The following is a 22,909-nucleotide window of genomic DNA, read 5'->3' as shown; positions in this document are numbered from 1 at the left end:
AAGAGTGCGTGTGCCTAACAGAAGATACTCCACACCTGAGTGGACATATCTGGCGACAAATGTCTGTGAAACCGGAGACAGGGAGGATCCGAGCGGTGGTGGTGTCCAGTTCTGAGCCCATTATCACCGTGGAAATACAACTGTTGGTACCCGGTGTCGAACAAGAAGGGTCACTAACATTCGTGCTCCCCAGACCTCCCCGCCTCAGCAAGTTAAAACACATGTTTCTTACAGAATTGAAATTCCCCGACTTTGGTACCACGATAACAGCACATGAAGAGCATACTCTTCGCATGGAAATATTGAACTATGCTATTGAAGCTGCAACCACAAATCTAATAGTCGATTGTTAAAGGACTTTGTAAATAAAGCAAGCAGAAGAAAAGAAGATTACCTAGCGCCCAGGAAGCAGAGAATTTTAGGGAACCCCTTGAGTGGATGGAGAAGGGCTAGGGTTGTCTTTTTGAACTGTGAAAGGACTTTTTGCGAAAAAGGCTGTCAGCCTCCAGCTGTGTGGATTCTAAAGACAAAAAAGGATTGAAAGAGACTGTAAAGGAACGAGAGGAAAAGAACTTTTTTTGCAAAGAGAAAGGGAAAAGCTAGATTGTCTGACGAAATGGAGGCCGGCACCCCGAACCGCAGAGCTAAATGTATAATAGGTACACTAATAGTAGGAGTGATAATATTAATAGCTTTAGTGGTAACAATTTCTTATGTAAAGGGACATGAGGAAGAGGTAAAGGTAACTGATGCGAATTCTGTAGTAACACTTACACCCACTGTTGCAGGTGAGAAAAGGGAAAACACTCAAGAGAAAGCGTTATTGGCTGCAGAAGCCCGCAGGTTACATGTAGACGAGTCCCAAGGAGACTTTAGGTCAAATGCTTATGCTAAACTTTTGTATGAATACGTGGATGCCATGGAGGTTAAGGATTGCTACGTCTGCATGCAGTTGCCTGCGTCTGTAGATGAAGGAATTCGATATCATCACCTCCCTCTGACATATGGCATTACATGTAGCCTATTGCTTAGTATATTTTATGAGAGAGATAGTTTTGAATACTATTTCTCCAATTATGATTCTGTGTTGCCAGAAGTCCCGAATTATAAGCAGATGAATAAATGGGATTACTGGAAGAGTGAAGACAGATTGGCCAAGTTCTTCATTCCTTGGATTACCTTAGATACTTCACATGCCCGTAGAAATAATCTGACATGCAAGGTGTCAGAAGTCGAGAAAAAGTTCATAGGGCAGGTGGATGATCGTTACAGGAGACAAAAGATTTTGAAAAAATCAGGACAAGGGAAATTAGATTGGACCGAGGAAGAGAAGTCACATAAGAGAAAGGGTAGTAGTGGTCCAATAGCTTTAGATAAAGCGCAGAAAGGAAAGTTATGTCTTCACCGAGCCAAAACGTATTATGAAAATGTATACGTGGGTGAAGTTGACTGTGAACATGCTTTTAATTTAGAGTACTACACTAAGGATTTCCTGAAGGGAATGCAAGTGATTCCAAATGTGTATTTTGTATGTGGAAGAAATGCTTACGTGAGACTACCTGACAACTGGTATGGATCATGTTACTTGGCAATTGTCTTCCCCAAAATATATCATGCACAAGACTTATTGATCATTGAGGGCCAGACATCATCGAGGGGAAGGAGAGATTTAGGCGATGCAGAAATGGTTGGAGATGTCTTTGGAGCTATGTTCCCTCTTTTGGGAATAATCCTTAATGATGTTAAAATTAGACGACTGGCAACAGTTGTCGACAGGTTGTCTGCCAGCACTGCTCAGTCCTTAATGCTGGTAGAAGGAGAGATGCAATCGATAAGGGCTATGGTTCTTCAAAATCGGCTTGCATTAGATGTCTTATTAGCAAAAGAGGGCGGAGTCTGTAAGGCTTTGAAGGTTCAGGAATGTTGCACTTACATTCCAGACCTTTCAAAACCCCTTGAGAAAGTTATTAAGAACATAACTAATATACACAAAGAGATCGAAGACTTGAGTAGAGAAAATGTCTGGGAAAAGGTGGGCCACGGAATGAGTACAGTTGGAGGGTGGTTTTCCACCTTAGGCAAAAGCTTTATTTGGTATATCCTAAAGCCTATCATCATAATATTGATCTGTGGGATAATATTGTGGGGATTGGTGAGGGTATTCAAATGGTACAGAGCAAGAAGGTCAGAAAGGGCCCAAAGAGAACAGTTGCAGAGATTGGCTGCCATACAAGATAATCAGTACAGGAGCCTGAGAGCTCTGGAAGCACAGAGAATGCCAGCAATAACTGCAGTTTAAATGTTAGTGATGACCCCGAGAGGTCATCAAAGGGGGGAACTGAGAGAGCGCAAACTGATATAAATGTATGAGTACATCACACTTACCTATAGTAAGCACAAGTCATGATGAGAAATGCCATGAGTGCTAATAGTATCTGAAATTATATTCTAAATGTATAGCTAATATAGAGATTTAAGTAGAAGTGGAACTAATACAGAAATGTGTGACATTATATGATTTTATTAGACGTGATTATTTTGAATCTATGTCGTGTAGCTGTTAACATATAAGATGGTCTGTGGTAAAACGCAGAACGTGGTAGGCCTCAGGGCCAGAGCTGGAGCTAAAAGGGAAGGTGTTTCTTTTCACGACACAGATTGTTTAACGTTTTTGGTCATTGCATTAATGGGCCGTGATTTAGAGTAATGTTTTCTAAATAATAGAATAAGAGTTTAACATGCTTTAATTAAATGAAGAATTTGAATGCTATAATCATAATGTGAAATATTGTAGGCCTGAAATGTTTTAGCAGTGATTTACACGTACATGTCTGGGCTGAGAAATGTTGCAAGCCTTTTTAGAAGTCTATGAGAGTTGGGTTCTTGGCGGCAGATATCTGTCTGCAACAGGAAAGGGGGGATCCAATTATAAGTGAATGAATAGAGGTCTGTTCAGTAGACGGCCCAGACATGGAGGAGGGTTCTGGAATGTTTAAGGGGTATCAGCGGGCCGGAGAAGAGACTGAGAAGCAAGGTCAACTCTAACGTCTGAGGCCCAATACAAAGCATCATGGAAAAAGCCTGAAGTTGCACCACGTGAGAGGCGTTTCGCAAGGGGCGTCTCAAATGTTGTTGACTGTTTTGTATTAGGGACAGCACCCCTGGGTGGAGTTAGAGCAGAGACCTGAGGACCCTTTAGAGAGCGGATGGGTAGGCAGTGAGGGGTCATGACTGGAGAATTTTAGGTTTTCACCAAGAGACTTAGAGTGGGTGACTTCCCTTGGGGGTCATTCATTGCTGACACCTTTGTTAGGTTGGGATTTGGTTAAGTAGGGATACCATCTAGAACAGGGTAGGGACGCCTAACCTGTGTTTGTTTTCCTCCAACCTAAATGAAGGAGAGATATGCGTCTATGCTGATAGCTTTGCTATTTTTAGAACTTGTGTTAGTGATTTCTGTTGCTCGTCTGAGGGCTTTTCGAGAGCACATGTATGTAATTGGACCTGTGTATCTCGTGAATCTCATTCTGAGATGCTTGTATTTGCAGCTCATTATATCTTTACAATAAACTTTTGAAACCTAGAAGTTGTCCGTGATCTTTGAGAGTAGAGTCCTTTCTTGGGTGAACTAATTTGCAGATAGGTGTACTGTTTCCTTCCAAGACAGGCAATAAAGGTTCAGTCGACCAGATCGAGGTTTGGATCAATAGATATAAGGTATCGATCAAAATCTCGCCCTTTCACTTACACAGCAAGTTCTTCCTTGTTGTGTCCTTTCTTTTCAATTACTTTTTCATTTGTTTACATATTCCCTCGCACCTGTCCCATATCTTCTAGAATTTGTTTAGTAATCCAGGCATCCTGCCCTATGATGAGACATGGATATTCGTCCGTTCTTGAATCTTTGATTAGCTGCTGTGTGTCTATCAGATTATGGTTCTGTGGGGGCTTTGCCACAACACACAGAAGAGCACTCTCCCCCAGCACCAAGGACACACACAGACACTTCCTTGTCTCTTACACATCCTGCCCTGGATGTCAGCAGACACACTCACACACTGGCTCCTGAAGTGACACCACTCTGATTAGAATAGTCAGATACGACAGGTGTGGTGTACATTGTTGTTTTGAGATGTACATTGTATGGAAAGTTATTTAAACAAATGGTATTAATTGACATGAAAAGGTGATTTCTTAATGAAATCTGCTGGGCAATTAATTCAAGTCACTATAGGAAAGATAATGTAACCTGAGCTAGTGAAGCTTTAGTGGCAGGCAAAGCATTGTGAGATAGATCTGTTTAAGACTCTTCCGCAAGGTAACATTTTTTACTGATAGCACTGTCAAAATATTTTTGACAGCGGGAAACGTGGATGAACTTTACTAGTTTAACAGGACTGTTTCAGTGGAGTTGGATTTAAACTTCTTAACGTTTTAATCTAATTTCATAAGGCATTTAGAGTTATAAAATAGATTCTATATTTCTCCTTTTTCACATTCTTTGTTATGCTCCTATGTGTATAAACCTACAGAAATACCATAAGCCACAGGATTGGCACGTGTATGTGAATCAGTAACATTTGCTGCTAACAAGGGCTGGTTACAGGTCTCCAATTCTGCGTATAAAGTCTGATTAAACCTCATTGTAGCCTTATCTATGTGTGACCTCACCCATCAATCAATCAATCAATCAATCACAGCATTTATATAGCGCACTACTCACCCGGAGGGTCTCAAGGCGCTGGGGGGAGGGGGTCCGCTACTGCTCGAACAGCCAGGTCTTGAGCTGCTTCCTGAAGGCGAGGTGGTCTTGGGTCAGGCGGAGGTGGGTCGGAAGGGAGTTTCAAGTCTTGGCGGCTAGGTAGGAGAAGGACCTTCCTCCTGTGGTGGCTCTTCGGATGCGGGGGGCGGCGGCGAGGGCGTGGCTGGTCGATCGAAGCTGGCGTTTGGGAGCGTAGAAGTTGAGGCGGCTGTTGAGGTATCCTGGGCCTTGGTTGTGTAGGGCTTTGTGTGCGTGGGTGAGGAGCCGGAAGGTGATTCTCTTGTTGACCGGGAGCCAGTGCAGGTCTCTCAGGTGTCCGGAGATGTGGCTGCGGCGGGGGATGTCCAGGATGAGTCGTGCTGAGGTGTTCTGGATCCGCTGGAGTCTCTTCTGGAGTTTGGCGGTGGTTCCGGCATAGAGGGAGTTGCCGTAGTCCAGACGGCTGATGACGAGAGCCTGGGTGACCGTCTTCCTGGTCTCAGTGGGGATCCATCGGAAGATCTTACGTAGCATGCGCAGGATGTTGAAGCACGACGAGGAGACGGCGTTGACTTGTCTGGTCATGGAGAGGGAGGAGTCCAGGATGAAGCCCAGGTTGCGTGCGTGGTCTGTTGGTTTGGGTGCGTTGCCTAGGGCGGGGGGCCACCAGGAGTCGTCCCAGGCGGAGGGTGAAGATCCCAGGATGAGGACTTCCGTCTTGTCCAAGTTCAGTTTCAGGCGGCTGTTCGACATCCATTTGGCTACGTCTGTCATCCCTTCGTGCAGGTTGGCTCTGGCGGTGGCGGGGTGTTGGTGAGGGAGAGGATCAGCTGGGTGTCGTCGGCATAGGAGATGATTTTGAGGTTGTGCTGGCGTGCGATGGCTGCGAGGGGGCTCATGTAGACGTTGAAGAGTGTTGGGCTGAGCGAGGAGCCTTGAGGAACGCCGCAGATGACTTCGGTGGCCTCCGATCTGAACGGGGGGAGGCGGACTCTCTGTGTCCTTCCGGCGAGGAAGGAGATGATCCACTCCAGTACCTTCTCCTGGATTCCGACGTTGCTGAGGCGCTGTACTAGGGTACGATGGCAGACAGTGTCGAAGGCCGCGGAGAGGTCCAGGAGGATGAGGGCCGCTGTTTCTCCGTTGTCGAGCAGGGCTCTGATGTCATCGGTGGCTGCGATCAGGGCGGTCTCGGTGCTGTGGTTGGCCCGGAAGCCAGACTGCGAGAGGTCGAGGGATCCGTTCGTCTCGAGGAAGGCGGCCAGTTGCTTGTTGACTGTCTTCTCGATGACTTTTGCCGGAAACGGGAGCAGCGAGATGGGGCGGTAGTTCTTGAGGTCGGTGGGGTCGGCTGATGGTTTCTTGAGTAGAGCGCTGAGTTCGGCGTGCTTCCAGCTCTCCGGGAAGGTGGCGTTGTCGAAGGAGGTGTTGATGATGTCCCGTAGGTGGGGTGCGATGACAGAGTCGGCCTTGTTGAAGACGTGGTGAGGGCAGGGGTCTGTTGGAGATCCGGAGTGGATGGAGTTCATCGTGCCGATGGTGTCTTCGGTGCTGATCGGGGTCCAGGCGCGGAGGGTGGTGGTGGGGGGCGGTGGTTCGGTCGTGGCGTGCGTCGGTTGAGTGCTGGAGCTGTTGTGTATGTCCGCGATCTTGTTGTGGAAGTAGGAGGCGAGGGAGTTGCAGAGGTCTTGCGAAGGGGTGATGTCGTTGTTTCCAGCGTTGGGGTTGGAGAGCTCTTTCACGATGTTGAAGAGTTCCTTGCTGTTGTGTGCGTTGTTGTCCAGTCGTTCCTTGAATGCGGTTTTCTTGGTGGCGTGGATCAGTTGGTGGTGTTTTCGGGTGGCGAGCTTGAGGGCAGTCATGTTGTCTGGTGTTGGGTCTCTTCGCCAGGTTTTCTCGAGTGCTCTGCAGTTCTTCTTGGAGCTCTTGAGTTCGTCATTAAACCATGGGGCTTTCTTGCTGCCGGGTCTGCTCGGCGGGGTCTTCAGAGGGGCGAGGTCATCTGCGCAGTCGCTGATCCATTTCGTGAGGTTGGTGGCCGCTTGGCTGGGGTTCGTTGTGCTGGTGGGCGGGTTCTTGCTCAGGGAAGTGGCGAGCTGGTCTGCCGTGATCTTATTCCAACTTCTGCGGGGAGCCTGTTGCTGGTGATGGTGGAGCGTGGTCCTTCTGAAGCTGAAGTGGACGCAGCTGTGGTCCGTCCAGTGGAGTCCCGTGGCGTGGCTGAAGGCGATGTCCTTGCTGGAAGAGAAGACCGGGTCGAGTGTGTGTCCGGCGTGGTGGGTGGGGGTGGTCACCAGTTGCTTGAGGCCGAGGTTGGCGAGGTTGTCCAGCAGGGTGGTGGTGGTGCGGTCGTTGTTGTTCTCCAGGTGGAAGTTGAGGTCCCCGAGGAGGATGTAGTCGGCGGAGGGGAGGGCGTGTGGGCTGATGAAGTCGCTGAATTGTGTGCGTGGTCCCGGGGGTCTGTAGATGAGGGTGCCTCTGAGGGTGGTCTTGGGGTTGACGTGGATCTGGAAGTGCAGGTGTTCGGCGGGTGCGAGGGTATCGTCGATGTCGGTCGTGATGCGGATGGTGTTTCTGTGGATGATGGCGATGCCTCCTCCGGTCTGGTTGGCGCGGTCCCTCCGGATGATCTTGTAGCCTTCCGGGATGGTGACCCATTTGTCGTCTGCATTGTTGCTATGCAACAGACAAAAGCAATAATATCTAAACTCATAAAATAAACTCCACAGTAGACACCCTCTCCAAGTACTGACCAACTATGTATGGCTTGTAGCAACATTCCAGGGAGAGTAGTAATGGATCCACCACAGGAACCAGATGCTTCATGGCCTCCAATCAGATTCTGCAAGAGAAATGACAGAAGCTCTGGTTGAAGTCTGAACGGAGCTCCTCTCCACACTCGGCAGAGGCCAACAGCGGTTGTGATTCTCCTAGAGCTATATGCAGTCCATGACGCCATGAACCATGTCATAGTGCTATTCATACTGATTAAACGGTTTGAGATGTCCTGGATCGATGTAAAGTCGATCACTTAATTTCCGTATGGTGAAGGTTGCCAGATCGCGCCGTGTCATTCGTGAAGCAAGATTCCATTCCTGGGCTGTCCTTTCCTACCTGCACCCCGCGTCAACTACGGATAAGCACTAATGGAGGTCCGCGTGGAGAATAACCCAGAAAACTACTATAACATCAGCATTTGTCCAGATCATATCCTGCGCATGACAAAAGAAAGAACCCTTTGCCCAAACAAAGCAAATACAAAGAGAAGAAAACCTCCTATCTGCCATTTCAAGGGACCTGCATGCCGGGGCCTCCTCTGACTACCCTCCTCAAAGCTAGTAGTCTGGGATCACTGCTGTAACTTAATGCATCCTCCCCAGAGTTCCAAGTCCCTGCCGCTCAGCCAGCATGCGAGGTCATGTAGAATGTTGAGAGTGTTGGAGTGGGATCGAGTCATTTGATGATATGGGCTGATGGTGGGACTTAGCTATCTACTTACTTACTTGTAAATAAAATCGAATAAACCTTCTTATAATCTACACTACGGCTACTAGACAATCACCTGTGAGTCAAACCTCTCATTCAGCAGTAAAATCAATACATGGTTAATAGCGTCTTTAATGCTATATATAAGAAGCCTGGCCCTAAATTATTAAACAATAAGAGGGCTTTAGCTAACTAATTTGGAGGCAGTAGGTAATGAATAGATACAAGGTGCCTACACAGTTGTACACCTATGAAACATAGTGCCACTCACTTTATACACAAATGTATGTGCTGGTCCATAATGTGTTGGTACACTGAAATAGTGACTTAGAAAGAAATTATGCAGCCGTTTGTTATAATTATTTATAACTAAAATGTAATGCATTCAGTGGGTCCCTACATATTCCACAAAGCAAGAGGATGCTAAAAAGTAATTGTGCATGAATTTTGCAGGGCGCAGATGCATAGGACATGAATCGCATTGATAGGGTGTGACTGGGCCTACAAGTCCAATGGCTCAGTGGACTAATGCATCCACTGGGTTTGACCCCATGGTCCCTGGTTTGAATCCCAGCACGTCCACTCTGCCTTTTATCCTTCTGTGTACGAAGAAATGAGCAACACTGTGTGGGGATAATAATCATCCGCTTTTGCAGCGTGAAGATACCTTTCAGGATGGACGTGCTCTTTAAAAATGCACATTATGTACAAAAAAAGTTTTAGCTGTTTTCTCTCCATATTGTCAGAACAAAAAAGGATATCTAATCTATGTTTCTGCTCATTTATCTATTGATTAAGTATACTCCAAAACTAAACTATGTCAACGTTTCGCACCTTATAAATCAGTTTGGGGGGGTTCTTCATCAGGCTTATGTGTGACAATTCTGTGAAGCGACCATATAAGGGTGTCCTTAAGCTAATAAAAATCAGTCACTATAGGATATATTGAACACTGTAAAATTACCAATATATGAATGAAGTTCTCGCAGGTCAGTAGAGAGCATGCGTCCACTGAAGCGAGTTTTCTAACTGATAGCTCAGCATGTTAGTTTTTTCCATTTTTACCATTTTTCAAATGAAAACATAGAACATAACTCCTTGTTTGCCACCAGTCTGTCTACGTTTTAATAATTTAAATGCAAGGATGAAAGGTTTACTTGCAATCTAAGTAAATGTGACACCAGAGCATGTTCACCTGTCCAGGCCCTCAAAAGTTACCTTATGAAAGCATGCCATCATCTTGATCAGAACCTGATCTGTCCTTCTCATGATATGACCACTTGTTTCAGATCTTCTGATGACCAACCAGGGCGAATCTCTCTGTCCTCCTCGCTCTTGTGTTTCTTTCTTTTGTCTTTCTCCAGACTATCATCTTTCCCTCTGTCAACTGGGCCTCCCAGCCTCTCACTTCCCAGTCCCCACCTGAACCACGCTCCAGCTCCCTTCTGTGCTGCTGCTTGTCTGGAGTTAAATTTAGAGAATCCCTCAGAAGCGAGGCCTCTACTCCTGGAGGCAAAAAAGAAAACCAGGACCCAACGCAGAACCCAGTGGTAAGCAGGGACTTTGCATCCTGTGCTTGAAACGTGGATAAGACCCGAGTCCTAGTTAAGTGTGCCAGGCAAACATCAGATACATGTGCAATAGTAGTTGTTGAATCAAGCAGTGTTCCATCACAAAGCATGCAGCTTTGGGGGTTCTAGTTAGCGAAGGTGCAAGCGATTGCCAGAGTTCTGGACATTGAATCAAATCGCACAGCAGGCACAACCTTCAGCTGAAAAGCTCCCAATTCAAGGTCTCCTGGTGAGATTACAGAATAATGAACAGCTGAATGGTGCTCTGTATGCAGTTTGAAACTGAGGACTCCTCAGACAAAAAAAAAAGGTGTTCTCAAAATATAATAGATTTAATCGCAGTCAATAGAATACAAGCTTATATAAAATGGAGCTTATCCCATGGAGTGAGGCAATTTGGGATTCTGTTGCAATTAGGTATGCTTCCATCAAATCCCCCTAAGGGGAAATAATACTGAATCTCTGCTGAATGCAATCTATGTCAAAAAGTCTATTCAAGGATTTGAATCACGTTCTCTTTATCTGCCCGGCACTCCAGTTACATTAGCGTGATTGGCTGAGGCCAATTCGCCTACGGTTGTCTATACGGCCCACCCTGGAATTGCAGCAAACACTATAATCTCCCAAATGAAATGTTTTGTTATAGAATTTGTTTACTTTTTTAAGTGCGTTTCAAACTTGTATTGATTTTAAATGTCTTAGTTTAAGTATTTATTTATTATAAATAATGCACATTTAGGTCTTTGATCGCATTGATGAATTTTCTCAGTTTCTTCTTAAATATAAGATTATGTGTATGTTTTATGTGGACCTCTTTGGAGTTCCATAACATAAATAAATAAACTTCAACTTGAATCCCCAGGCAGGAAGTAGCTCAATAGCAAAAGAACAATGGTTCTGAGGCATATGATTGAACCACACTGTGTTGCAGCTCGTCCTAGGTGTTACCTTGTGGACTTCCTAACAGCTGCAGTTGCATGTTGTAGGTAAAGCTCAGTGTAACTTTGATGGGGAAGGTCTGAATGTGTCCCCCCGCACAATGTAGAGGTTTTCAAAGATTCAAAGATATAAAAAAGAGTTGCATTGTTTAACAACCTCAAAACAGAGTGCAGATGCCTCTGGGCTGTTTAGTGTGAAGCCAGCCCCCTTTGTTCAATCTTTCTGAGCATCAGCTCCCTCTGGACTAAGGCTAAGCGCAATGCTTAGATTTCTTACAGTGCATCCCTCCAGCCGGTAAGCTTTCATCAGGACACTAGTTCTTCTCAGGCTCTGTGCCCACAACTCTTGGAGTAAGTTCCTCTCCAAAAAGGGCCATCTTAGGGGAGCACTCTCCTGGTGTTCTTTAGGTGGACAGACAGGGATATGAATTGAAGGCCGATAGAAGAATCTTCCTTCTTCTTTGGCTTCAAGTAGGTTCTCGCCTTTCGTCAGTTGAGCATGTGTTTGTTGAAGGGTAGATCTAGCTTGGAACTAGTGGTGGTCCTTAAACCGGTCCCAACAAAATTCCCTCACTTCTCATTGCCACATCACGATGTGTTTCCTCTTCAGGAAAAGTAGTTTGTGGTACCGAAACAACCCAGATCAACTTTGTCTAAAAACCTATCATGGTAGTATCTTCGGTCAGCCCTGAGGGGAAATCTCATCTGTACTCACAGTCTTCAAAGTTTATCACCCTTATCTATAAAAAGTAAAACCCCCCCTTCATGTTTCTAGTCTCAACACACCTGGTACTTATCTAAGCACTCTCATTCAATCTTGAATTCTTGATTTCCTATTCTTCTTTCTGGTCAATTTTCCAAAGTCTGGTGGTTGTTTTCCTGCCTTCTCCCATGTGCCCTCCCCCATCCACATTGTCTTAAATACCTGTACTATCTCTCCCGCCAACATATACAGAGTTGCACTAAGGAACCTATGGAATCATGCTTCTTGCATGCCACATCATATATTTGGAACGTCTAACTAAATTTATTCTAAGTTTATAAATTGTTGTATACTTGCGAGTAGACTCGAAACATACAGAGAAATGAGCATCAAAATATCAAATCAAATCAAAATCTTTATTCGGCCCAATTATAGAATAGACCATGAAAGTACATAAAATACAGTACAAATTCATCATGCATAGAAATTAAAACTCTTAAATGAATGTTAAAATTATATAAAAAAGATTAAGCTGAAGCATGCTTTTAAAACTTCATGAGTAGGTTATAAAAAACAAGGGTACCCCGTTAAGCGAACCTGGGGTAGTAATGTATATAGAGAGGACAATGGTTCAGGTGTGGCCTAGCTAGGTCCAGAGATACACAAAAGTGTTAATTTTTGGTTATTGAATAACTTAGGGAGCACAGTATGTAGGGCAACATGTGTACTTTTTTAATCATTAAGATTGCAAATGAGCTTTTCACAGATATGTTCAGGTGCTCACATGAGTGAAAAAGGTGCGTAACGTGACTAAGTGAAAGTGAAGGTACACGAAATATCACAAAGACAATAACAAGAAATCCACAACGATATATACAATGAGGGATTTTCATTGGGGCAGTCGACGGCGTTTCGATCTTTGCATAGTCAAGATCATCATCAGGACAGTGTGAGCAGTCTGAAATAGATAAGTAAGTTCAGTCTCTTCAATGTAGCACTTGAGTATGGAAGGATAACTCAATTGGAGTGGAGAGTCATCTATGGCACTTATGTTCCAGGTGAGTATTGTTAATACAATGTTGTAAATTGCTTGGAGGAGGACCAGTATAATTAATAAAGAAGGGCGATTCATCCAATTGGAGTCCAATAGAGCCTTAATTCACCGCCAGAATTGGGATTTAATCGCCGTGTTCCAGGTCGGGCAAATGCTTTCCTGCTCCACGTGGCACTCGCGGAGATCGCTGTTGCTGTGCCTAAGAGCTACTGGGGATCAGGGCAGCAAGTGACACATGATCTCTAACCCTTAGTGCATCTAAGCTAGCCCAGTAGGTGAGACATCACAGTGCTGCCAACATGATGATCCATGGATCCAAAGCATGGCCACTGCAGCATTGTCTCATCCATGTAAGCTGCAAGTACATGTATGACATCTTACATTTATTCAACCCATCAGCTAGCGCATAGGGAGCTCATGTTTGACATTGCCACAGTGCACTCAGCCACAGTCCTGGCAAACCACCAGCAACTGCTTTTTGAACTGAATGTGCTGAAGCATCTTCTCCCTAATCATGTAGTTTACACACAACAAACAGATGGTCAACTTTATATTTGGTTTCATTTTTCATGTTTCATTACAGGCATATTAAAATCAAGATATCCAATTTTTCAATGTTAAGTTCCTTTTATTGCGTATGAGCTTGTCCGTACAATTTTAAAAAGTCATGAGCATTAAAACATATAGAGTAAAAAACTAGATAAAACAATTTAGAAAAAACAAACACTCCGACTTCTTGTCTCGTCGTTTTCAGTGATTTGTTTTGAATCTTCTTCTGAATAACCTGTTCTGTTTTTGCTCCTGCTTGTGCCTGGTGTAGCATTCTGTGTAGTTTAAGACACATTCTTAGATTTGTAAATTATGTTGATGTTTCTGCTTTGATATATTACTATCTGTGCTATCATTAACCATAGGTGAGAAGTCTGTGATCAATACATTGATCAATACATTGAGCCTGGTACGTAATCTAGCTGTGCTGCGGGTATTATTGACTGAGCAGGAATAGAAGGAACAATAGAAAAGTCTCCTAGAACTTCAAAGCACACACAGTGAGATCTCAAACTATGACAAAAAGTGGGTTCTGGCTATAGAGCAGGAATATTGAAATGTCAAATGGGACTGTTGTCCCTGTCTTGCTTTATGGTACTCCTGGCACATCACTCATTAAGAAGTTAAAGGGTGTAGCAGGAACTGAAAGTACACAGAGCTCCAAGACTTTTTGTTTATTTCTGTGGTTACCATTCCTAAACCTGCTAAGTTGGGATGAGTGGAACAAGATGTCACCCTGTGGTAACATCAGGGGTAAAAGAGTGCATGATGCCGCGTCCCCACTCTTCGAATTTTTGGTAAATCGATGTCCATGAATATCAAAGAGAAAGCAAGAGGTTATCCAATTCACTTTTCAAACCACCTTATTGATAGAGTTTTAAGAAATTTTACAAACAAATCTTATAAAGACAGAGTTTGACCATTTGATTGTGCTGTGAGTTTGCATCAATAGTGCTTAGAGCAAGCATTAGGAACTGAGCAATTTAAAAATGACTGGATTTCAAGAACATGGCGCTTCCTTTTAAAACCTCCGGTTACGCACCTTTTGAAATATAAGATCAATTTTCATGCTAAATGCATGCTTCTGCAATGAAACACTCTTACTGCAACATATACATAGTTAAATTGTTAGCCCAATTATAATCCAATATATTGAAGTTCATGCTTTAAAAAGCTTAATGACTCTTGGCTTCTAATAGGTCAATTTTCGAGGCAGGCCTGTGCAAATTGTTCGGGTCAGAAATCCATGGGGTGAAGTCGAATGGACTGGAGCCTGGAGTGATGAGTAAGTTGCTTGCATAAAAGCGCCCGCTTTTTGCATTATTTTACTGTTTTGTATGATTCTTTCTATTTGCCACATTTGTCCCTTTTATTTTTTATTTTTCTAACATGTACCATTGGCTCTCTTTTTCATATACAGCTCCCTTTCAGATATGTAATTCTTTCATGCATTTGTCTCTTCACACCTGTTTCTCTTATAGTTCTCTTTTTCATATCTGTTTCTTTTTTATATGTCTTGCTACCTTTCTCTAATTTGTCTCATTTGCATCCTCTTTCTCTCATACTGGTCTCTCTCTTACATTCACCTTTCTGTTCATTGTATTAAGTCAACCACAAATGCCACCAAAGTAGTCTTGGCGTCCAGGCAGCCTCATGTTTTATTTCTTCCTTACTCTTGAAGGTGGCTTGCATGTTCCTTGGGATTATACTATTATTATTACTGCTTGAGACCGAGGAAGTTGGATATTCTTCTGGGACACTCTGGTTACCTAAATGATAGGTTGCCAATACTAAACTGTCATACCTCTTGCCAATTCCCTTCCATTACTGACTCATAACTCTTTTTCTATAAATACTTGTGTCCTACTTGCGGCTTATGTCTGAATCACCCATGAACTGCTAAGAAAGAGTTACAGAAAAATGTTTTGTGAGTCCGGCCCCTCTCTTTACTGGCAAAATTCAGTGTTGTTCAAAATATTTTTTTTAAAAAGTTTTCATTGGCAACATTATTTCTCCAGATGACCTTAAATTAGTTCAGTTAGAGAGGATGCAAACTCCTTCTGCAGTGGATGAATACATACTCCAGATTTGGCGAAAGTACTGAAAATATATGTAGTAATGCATTCCTGTGGACATCATATTGAAGCCACTGTCATTGAATTACAATCTAGTCCTTTGGAGCAGGATTTGTACACACTGGAGGTGATGGTTGCAAGAGATGATCATAAGACTGCTGCACAGATGCCTGGGGCTCTGTGTTAAACAGATAACCTTCAGGCAGCGGTGTGTTGTAGTTAACCTCTATGCAAGTGCACTGATGCACCCTCACACCCTGCCTTAACCTCATCCGGTAGCTCTACTTTGACTGCTAAAGCCTTTAAGGGGTCGATACCACTGGTCCAGGCCACACTACCAGCTGAGCAGACCTTTTAGCAGCCAGTCTCCCTGCAATAGGAAATTCTTCTGTTAACCAGCACTTGTGTCTCACTCTGGATGACGTAACATTAGATCCCATGCATCTGCGCTTTTCCATTTCATTGTAAAGAAAAAATGAAAAAGAAACTAAAAGCGTAAAAATTTAACCCAACAAACTATTTATTTAAAATTAATTGGCAAAACTCTACCCTAATTTGAAAGAAAGCATATTGAGAACTGTAAATTAACTAAAACCTATAAAATTAAAGCCACAACAAAAAACTAAAAATCTAAAACAAAAAGACTTATTTGAGGTTTTCTCTCCCAATTCCATCCCTCTCCTCTCCCCTTTCTCTCCTCTCCCTCTATCCCTCCCTCTTCCTCTAATCTCATCTCCTCTCCTTTCCTCTACTTCCTGAATACTCCTATGAGTCCTACCTCCCGCTGCCAGCATCTCTATGGATATATTCAGAGGTACTGCAGGGCTACCATGTCACCCTTAATGATTTATGCTGTAACCCTGGCTCCCGATCCTGTTTGAATCTCAGAAAAGAGACTGCCCTCTAATTTGCTTGTGAATTCCCAATCTTTCTATGACATTTAGCCAAACCAGTTGCCTTACAATGTTTTCTGATTGTGCCAAAGTCCTCGCGGAATATGCTCCTGTGCAGTGGCGGCTGGCGGGGAACGGGGGTGGTGAGGGCAGGGAGGAGGAGAACAAAATATGAATTAAAAAAATCCACTTACCTTCTCACGGCCGCTAAGCCAATCACAATGCTGCAATGCAGCGCTGTGATTGGTTTGAGCGCCATGCTCAGAGAGGGACTGGGAGCCTGTGCACGTAGCACACCAGGCTGTGCATTACAGACTGGTGGGGATCATGCAAAGTGTGCATGATTGTTTGTCCAGGCCAAGACTGCCGGCCAAACCACTATGCGCACTTACAGTGTGCCCACCACTGCTCTCCCTGTGAACCCATCCCCTCTGCCCTAACCCAGCCCCATAGCTCCGAAAAGAAAAAATGATAACAGTGTTAAAATCATTTTATTTTTCCATTTTCTCCTTTGAGAGCAGTATGGCAGTGCCTCAGCGGAGAAGCCGCACCTGCTCTTGAGTCAGACACTGCTGTGTCTAGTAACCAGGATTCTGCTTCTCTTGAAGGTGTCGATTTATTTTGAAATGACATACAGTGCATGTGACAAGATCAATAAGATTTGCTTTGTGTCTTTCCGCCAGGGCTCCAGAATGGAATTACGTGGACCCAAAAATCAAGCAAGAGCTGGACCAGCAGTCCAACGATGGGGAGTTCTGGTGAGGATCTGGGATGTTCCTGCTGCGGTTTTGGTTTGGTTGGACCAAAATGTACAGATGATTGGGATGTAGTTTGTTAAAAAATGTGTTTGGCCCAAGCCATGAAAATAAGCTTTCACTGGGCACTAGTGTGTTACAAATATTTAGTAACCTGAAAGACCAGGTAACTATATACATAGGTTTTTAGATAGGACTAATTATTGAAAATATGTGCTATCAATATGTTCTTGATAAATAAGGGACACCTCACAATTTTGAAAGATGGTATTTATGGGCCTTGGCTTCAGAAGACAATATATAGTTTTATTATTGAGGTTTTTGATCGCGACTGAAACACTAAACGGGCAAACTCACAAACGTGTTCATGAGTATGTACTCTTACCTGCCTCTGTGAATCAGTCCTAAAAATCCAACTCACTATTACTAATGTAAAAAACAGGCACAGTCCTATCTATTTATACCAGTTGGATATCAAAATTCCCTGAATAATTCCTTTTCAGCTAGTTGGAGGCCAATTCACAAACTCATGTAAGACCACGTAAAAGAGCACTATCAGACTACTACTTTACATACTCCATAATGACTTTGTAAATAGGCCAAAGGAGCCTCTAATGCACATTTTAATAAGGCACATTACCTTAACATGAATGTAGAGGCGACCTAATAAATATTAAAATATTCAGTTAGAAAACCCTTCAAAAAAAAGTCCAACCATAGCATATTTGAGGCAAATGCTTGGAGGTGGAATGGTCTTGTTTACGGTCCAGGGAGGACCTGGCTTGGCAGTTTGGGCTGGACTGTTTCCATGAGGCACAGGGTCAAGACTGATTTGCATATGGTTGGGTCCAAACTGGGGTGGCATAGTGAGCAAAAGCACAATTGATTAAACACAGATCTCTTGACTGGGGGTGAGTGGTGGAAAAGTTTCAGCACTCCATTAATCATCTTGTGTTTCCTATGTCTCAAATAATTAAATCTTGAATTATAAGACAGTTAGGAGGAGACCGACATATTGCTCAAACAAGACGGCTCCTTATTTAATGAGAGTATTTCAGTCTCTTTTACGTACTCTTACATTTCTTTGTGAATGCGCCCCAAAACATCTAAAATGTAAATAAAATAGGAATATTCAGACCTTAGTAAGGCGTCGCGCCTTACTAAGTCTTAGACCTACAAAGAACACACAGTGTAATTACGTACACGAATCAGATGGACACTTTATAAACTGCGTACTCTGCCACCCGGTCCATTAACAACTGACTCAGGCACCAATTTCATATTCTGGCCTGAAACTAGCAGAATTGAACTGTAGGTCGCTCCCCATGCACGCCCTGCTTATTAACCACCTGCTCGTGGACCATGAGCTTGACATCTTGTTCTTCACGGAAACTTGGCTCACAACACATTCGGATTCTGATGTGGTCTTAGCTCTGGCCCCGGGTTTTCTTATCCAGTCCCAAGTACGTCCCTCTGGTAGAGGGGGCGGACTGGCCATTTTGCACAGAGATCATTTCTCATGCAGAATTAGCGATACTCACATCACGGACTCAGAGAGCTGCCATTTTACCATCCATCTGGCCCCGACAACCTCTCTGGCAGGTCTTCTGGTGTATCGCCCCCCCGGCCATTTTGGTCCCTTTGCTAGCGCCCTACTAGAATCTATTTTAGCACTGGCCCACTCTACACCTAACTTTACTGTGCTAGGGGACCTCAATATTCACTTTGACGATCCCCTAGACACAGGGGCTGCTAACTTGATACTAGACTTGGCTGCTTATGGCCTCCAATTGGCCAATACCGGAGCCACCCATATTAAGGGTCACCTGCTAGACCCAGTTTTTACAAATGTCCATACCCTCCAGGCCAAACCTTCTTGCCCCCTCCCCTGGACAGACCATTTTTTGGTTCCTCTCTTCTGGCCAGGAGAATTCAGGAAGCCCCACAAGCCTGTCACGTACATCCAGGACAGGGCATGGTCCAGACTCTCAACCGAGGACTGGGCCAGAGCTCTGGAATCAACGACCCCCGCCCCCTCGGGGGACCCTGTCATAGCTGATAGCAATTTCAGGAAGTGGATTTCCGACTCACTCGACTCTATTATACCTATAAAAACCCGCGAAGACAAGAGCGGAAAGACAGGCTCAGCCCCCTGGTTTAGCCTGGAACTCAGAGCCCTCCGCAAGGAATGTAAAAAAGCGGAGCGACTGTGGAGGAAGGATTGGCTCCACTCTAGTAAAGATTCCTACCGGAGGACTGTGAGAGCATATAAATCTGCTTTGAAACTTTCTGAGGCCTCTTACTATGACGATAGGATAAAAAATGCCACAAACTCCGCGAGAGAATCCTATCTCATTGCCAAAGAACTCCTAAAGGTACCACAACCCCCTTCACTGATCAGGGCCCTACCGGACAGGAGTAATGAACTTGCAAAATACTTTGACTCTAAAGTCGCCCACATCTTAGCTTCACTTCCGCAGCCTAGCCAGCTACCCTGCTGGGACAACATGACGCCTGACACTTGCCCAGTAGGCGACACCCGCCCACAGCTTAACGCTTTTAGGGCGGTCTCATCGGACGAAGTTGAAAAGACTCTGGCCAAGATGAAAAGTGGTTCTCCCCGTGACCCTGATCCCATGAGGTTTCTGAAAGCAGTCGCCTCTGCGATTGTTCCTCCAGTTCTGGAGTTGATCAATGCCTCACTGTCCCAAGGCTCCGTCCCTCCTAGTTGGAAGGGGGCGGTAGTTAAAGCCCTTCTCAAAAAAAAACAATTGGACCCCGTTGATCTGGCCAACTACAGGCCGATCTCGCTCCTCCCGGGCATCAGCAAAATTGCTGAAAAACTGGTTAACGTCCAGCTGTCCCAGTTTCTGGAATCTAACAATCTGCTGCGACGTTCCCAAACGGGGTTTCGCCCTGGCCAAGGTACGGACACTGCCCTCCTCGCCGTCATCGAGGAGGCAAGGTGCATCCTGGATTCAGGGGGGTCAGTGGCAGTGATCCTCCTGGACCTTAGTGCAGCCTTTGACACGGTGAATCACCGTGTCCTACTCCACCGGCTGGCCAGGGCAGGACTCGGGGGCACTGCGTTGGCCTGGATAGAGTCATTCCTGTCGGGCCGTTCGTTCCAGGTCTGGGATGGCAACTCCCGTTCTGACTCTCTTCCTCTGACAAGTGGGGTTCCCCAGGGTTCCTCACTTAGTCCTACTCTTTTTAACGCCTATATGGCCCCTCTGGAGGATGTAGTTGCCCCCTTCGGCATCAAGATTGTGAGTTATGCGGACGACACGCAATTGGTCGTCTCTCTCTCACATCTTGATCAATGCCCAGATAATCTCTTGCACTGCCTCCAGAAAATCCATCTCTGGATGTGCGAGTCCTCACTCAAACTCAACGGGTCCAAAACAGAAGTTATGCTGATGGGCAAGAAGTGGTCAGCAATTCCATCATCTGTTTGGCCCGATACTATGGGTGAGGTGCCCGCCCCCAAGAAAGAAATCAAGAGTCTGGGGGTCTGGCTCGAACCGGACTTGTCAATGAAAACCCAGGCAACTAAAACAGCTGGAACCTGCTTCGGACTTATGCGGTCAGTCCGCAAGATCCTTCCTCTGCTCCCCCTTCAATCTCGGAAACTCCTGGCTCAAGGACTGGTCCTTGCACGATTGGACTACAGTAATGCTGTCTATTTAGGAGCCCCTGAAGCTACTCTGGGCAAGCTACAACGAACCCAAAATGCGGTTGCCCGGATGCTGATGGGTCTTCCCTCCAGAACCTCTACAAGACCAGCACTTAAGGCTCTCCACTGGTTGCCAGTGCGAGAGAGGATCGAGTTTAAGGCAATGTGCATCGTTCACAAGCTCCTCAATGGACAAGGCCCTTCGATCCTAGGAGATATGGTCACCCCATACAAAGCCTCGAGATCTTTGCGCTCGGACAATGAGCGACTGGCAAATGTCCCCAGGTTTAGGAGGGTACGCACTGGAGGCCGTCACTTCTCAGTAAAGGCAGCCACACGCTGGAATTCGCTTCCCCGCAGTGTGCGGTTGGAACCCTGCTACTTGCGCTTTCGCAAGCAGCTTAAAACTCTGCTTTTCCCTAAATAAATAAGCTCTTCCCCCCTCTTGGCCAACTCAAGCTCTCATAGCGCGGGGATGCCTCCGGGTCACCAGGCGCTTTACAAATCTTTAAATAAATAAATAAAGTTACTGGAAATAGAGGGGCATGGGCCCTATTTACACTTTTACAAACAGGTAGTTTGATGTTTTGAGGATGGTTCACAAAGGCATGTAAGAGTATGCAACGAGTACTCTTGTACTATTGCTTTCGGTACTCATAAATGCTTTTGTTGATCCACCCTTTGGTGTTTCGCTGGCTCAAATAATCAAGGATGGATTGCGCATTTGGTCTAACCTTAATAAATGGTCAGGCCTTTTCCTCATAGACTATCTCAGCCCAGATTGGCCACATTGCTGGCTCACATGGGCACTACAGACAAGAAATTGCTAAAAATTATCTATGTAATGTTCTCCACAATTCTATGTATATTGAGGATGAAATTTATATTAGAGACACTCAGATTTAGCTTTTAATTCAAGATACAGGACACAATGTAATAATTAATGGAATCCCCAGCCGTTGCATAAAATACAGTTTCTAGTTGCGAGGTTTCTTTCAAACCAATTGATTAAAATGCATAGTTGTAATTCGATTCATGTCAGATGTACAAAGCCATTTTTTAAATTGCAAACTCTTCAATACTCAAAAGCACAATGTTTGCGACAGCTTTTTCCTATTTACTAAACCCATTGTGGACATTGTTAAAGACTTTCCAACTTTCAAAATGGGGTTTGCAATGTTTTCCAAATTGCACTTAGTCCCATCCAAATAGCGCATCACTTTGGTATGTATACATGGTTTATCAACACCTGAAAGGAGGTAGTAACTAGTTCACAATAATTGGGAAGTTGCCCTGCGGGGACAGCTTCCCCATTGTGAATCTTATCAGGTGACCTCAGGGAAAGCAGGCAGTGGTCCAGAAGAGCGACTACCAGTCATCCCAATGTATTGTCGATTGAGTAACATTCCTATTTTAAAAGCAGCACCGGTTCCGTTAACAATCAATGGCTGCCTTAAAAAGAAAGTGTCCCATCTGGGAATGCAAACTCTGGGATGGTGGTCTGCTTGCTTGCCACCATGCCCATTTTTGTAGCAAATCACAGTGGCTCACCAAAACAGCCAACAAATTATTATATATTAGACTGGTAGTTCTGTAATCTCTGTAACTTGAGATTTTGTGATGAAAGTTATTTGTACATAGATTGTATTTCAGAATCAGAGACATGAAGCAAAAAGTCTTTTTTTTATTTTATTTTTATTGGATAGCGCAATAGGTAACCAAAGGTACAAAACATGTTACACTTTAGATTTCAATATCAATACTTTTCCAATAAATTTCTTAAATAACAGACAAGAGATAAAAAGATAAAAAGATAAAAGGGAGGTTCATCGAGATAGAAGAAACAGCCAATGACATCATTAAAAATTTCCGGGACATTATGTACAAAATATGCAATTTATACAGTGCATCTGCAAGAACGTGCAAAACTGCAATAAAGTGCTAGTGCAAAAGTGCAAAGAGTACAAAGAAGTACCATCTTAAAAAGTGCATAGTGCAAGCTAATGTAAGAAGAAAGTGCTAATAAAGTGCAGATGTCCTAGAAAAAAACAATAACCAAAGCTATCACATTCATAGATGAAAAGGCTGTTATTAAAAATCATCTACTCTCGATTTTCTTCACAAATCATCCTCCCTTCATTTCTTCTAGATTCCCAAAATATTTCCAGTTCCTCTCAAATCTCCCAATGGCTCCCACTCTGCCAGCATAAGCCTTTTCAAAAAAACATGTTCTCCTCATTTTATTAAACCATTTTATATGTGATGGGATCTCGCTGGACTTCCAATTTTGAAGTATTAAGGAACGAGCAACTGCACAAGATATAAATATAAATACTTCTTCTGCTTTATTAAGCCCGCTCCTATCTTTGCATATACCGAACAGGGCTACTTCTGCTGCTGGTAGAAAAGATTTCCCAATAGCCTGTTCGATATCGGCAAATATTCCCTTCCAGAAGGTTTCTAACTGG

At 44.3% G+C, this 22,909-nt stretch overlaps 1 protein-coding gene across 1 annotated transcript in view; it reads left to right on the top strand.

Annotated features, from left to right (window-relative positions):
* Positions 1-22,909, top strand: part of CAPN8 (calpain 8) — a 197,606-nt gene that overhangs the window by 104,757 nt on the left and 69,940 nt on the right. The window contains exons 7-8 of the mRNA XM_078649840.1: positions 14,242-14,327; positions 16,694-16,768. Coding sequence (XP_078505966.1) covers positions 14,242-14,327; positions 16,694-16,768 — 161 coding nt within the window. The remainder of the gene's footprint in view (positions 1-14,241; positions 14,328-16,693; positions 16,769-22,909) is intronic.

The sequence above is a fragment of the Lissotriton helveticus genome, chromosome 6 (genome assembly GCF_964261635.1).
Source record: "Lissotriton helveticus chromosome 6, aLisHel1.1, whole genome shotgun sequence".
In the NCBI taxonomy this organism is placed as follows: Eukaryota; Metazoa; Chordata; class Amphibia; order Caudata; family Salamandridae; genus Lissotriton; species Lissotriton helveticus.
The sequence above is the reverse complement of the archived record's forward strand: the minus strand, read 5'-3'. Positions and strand labels throughout refer to the sequence as shown.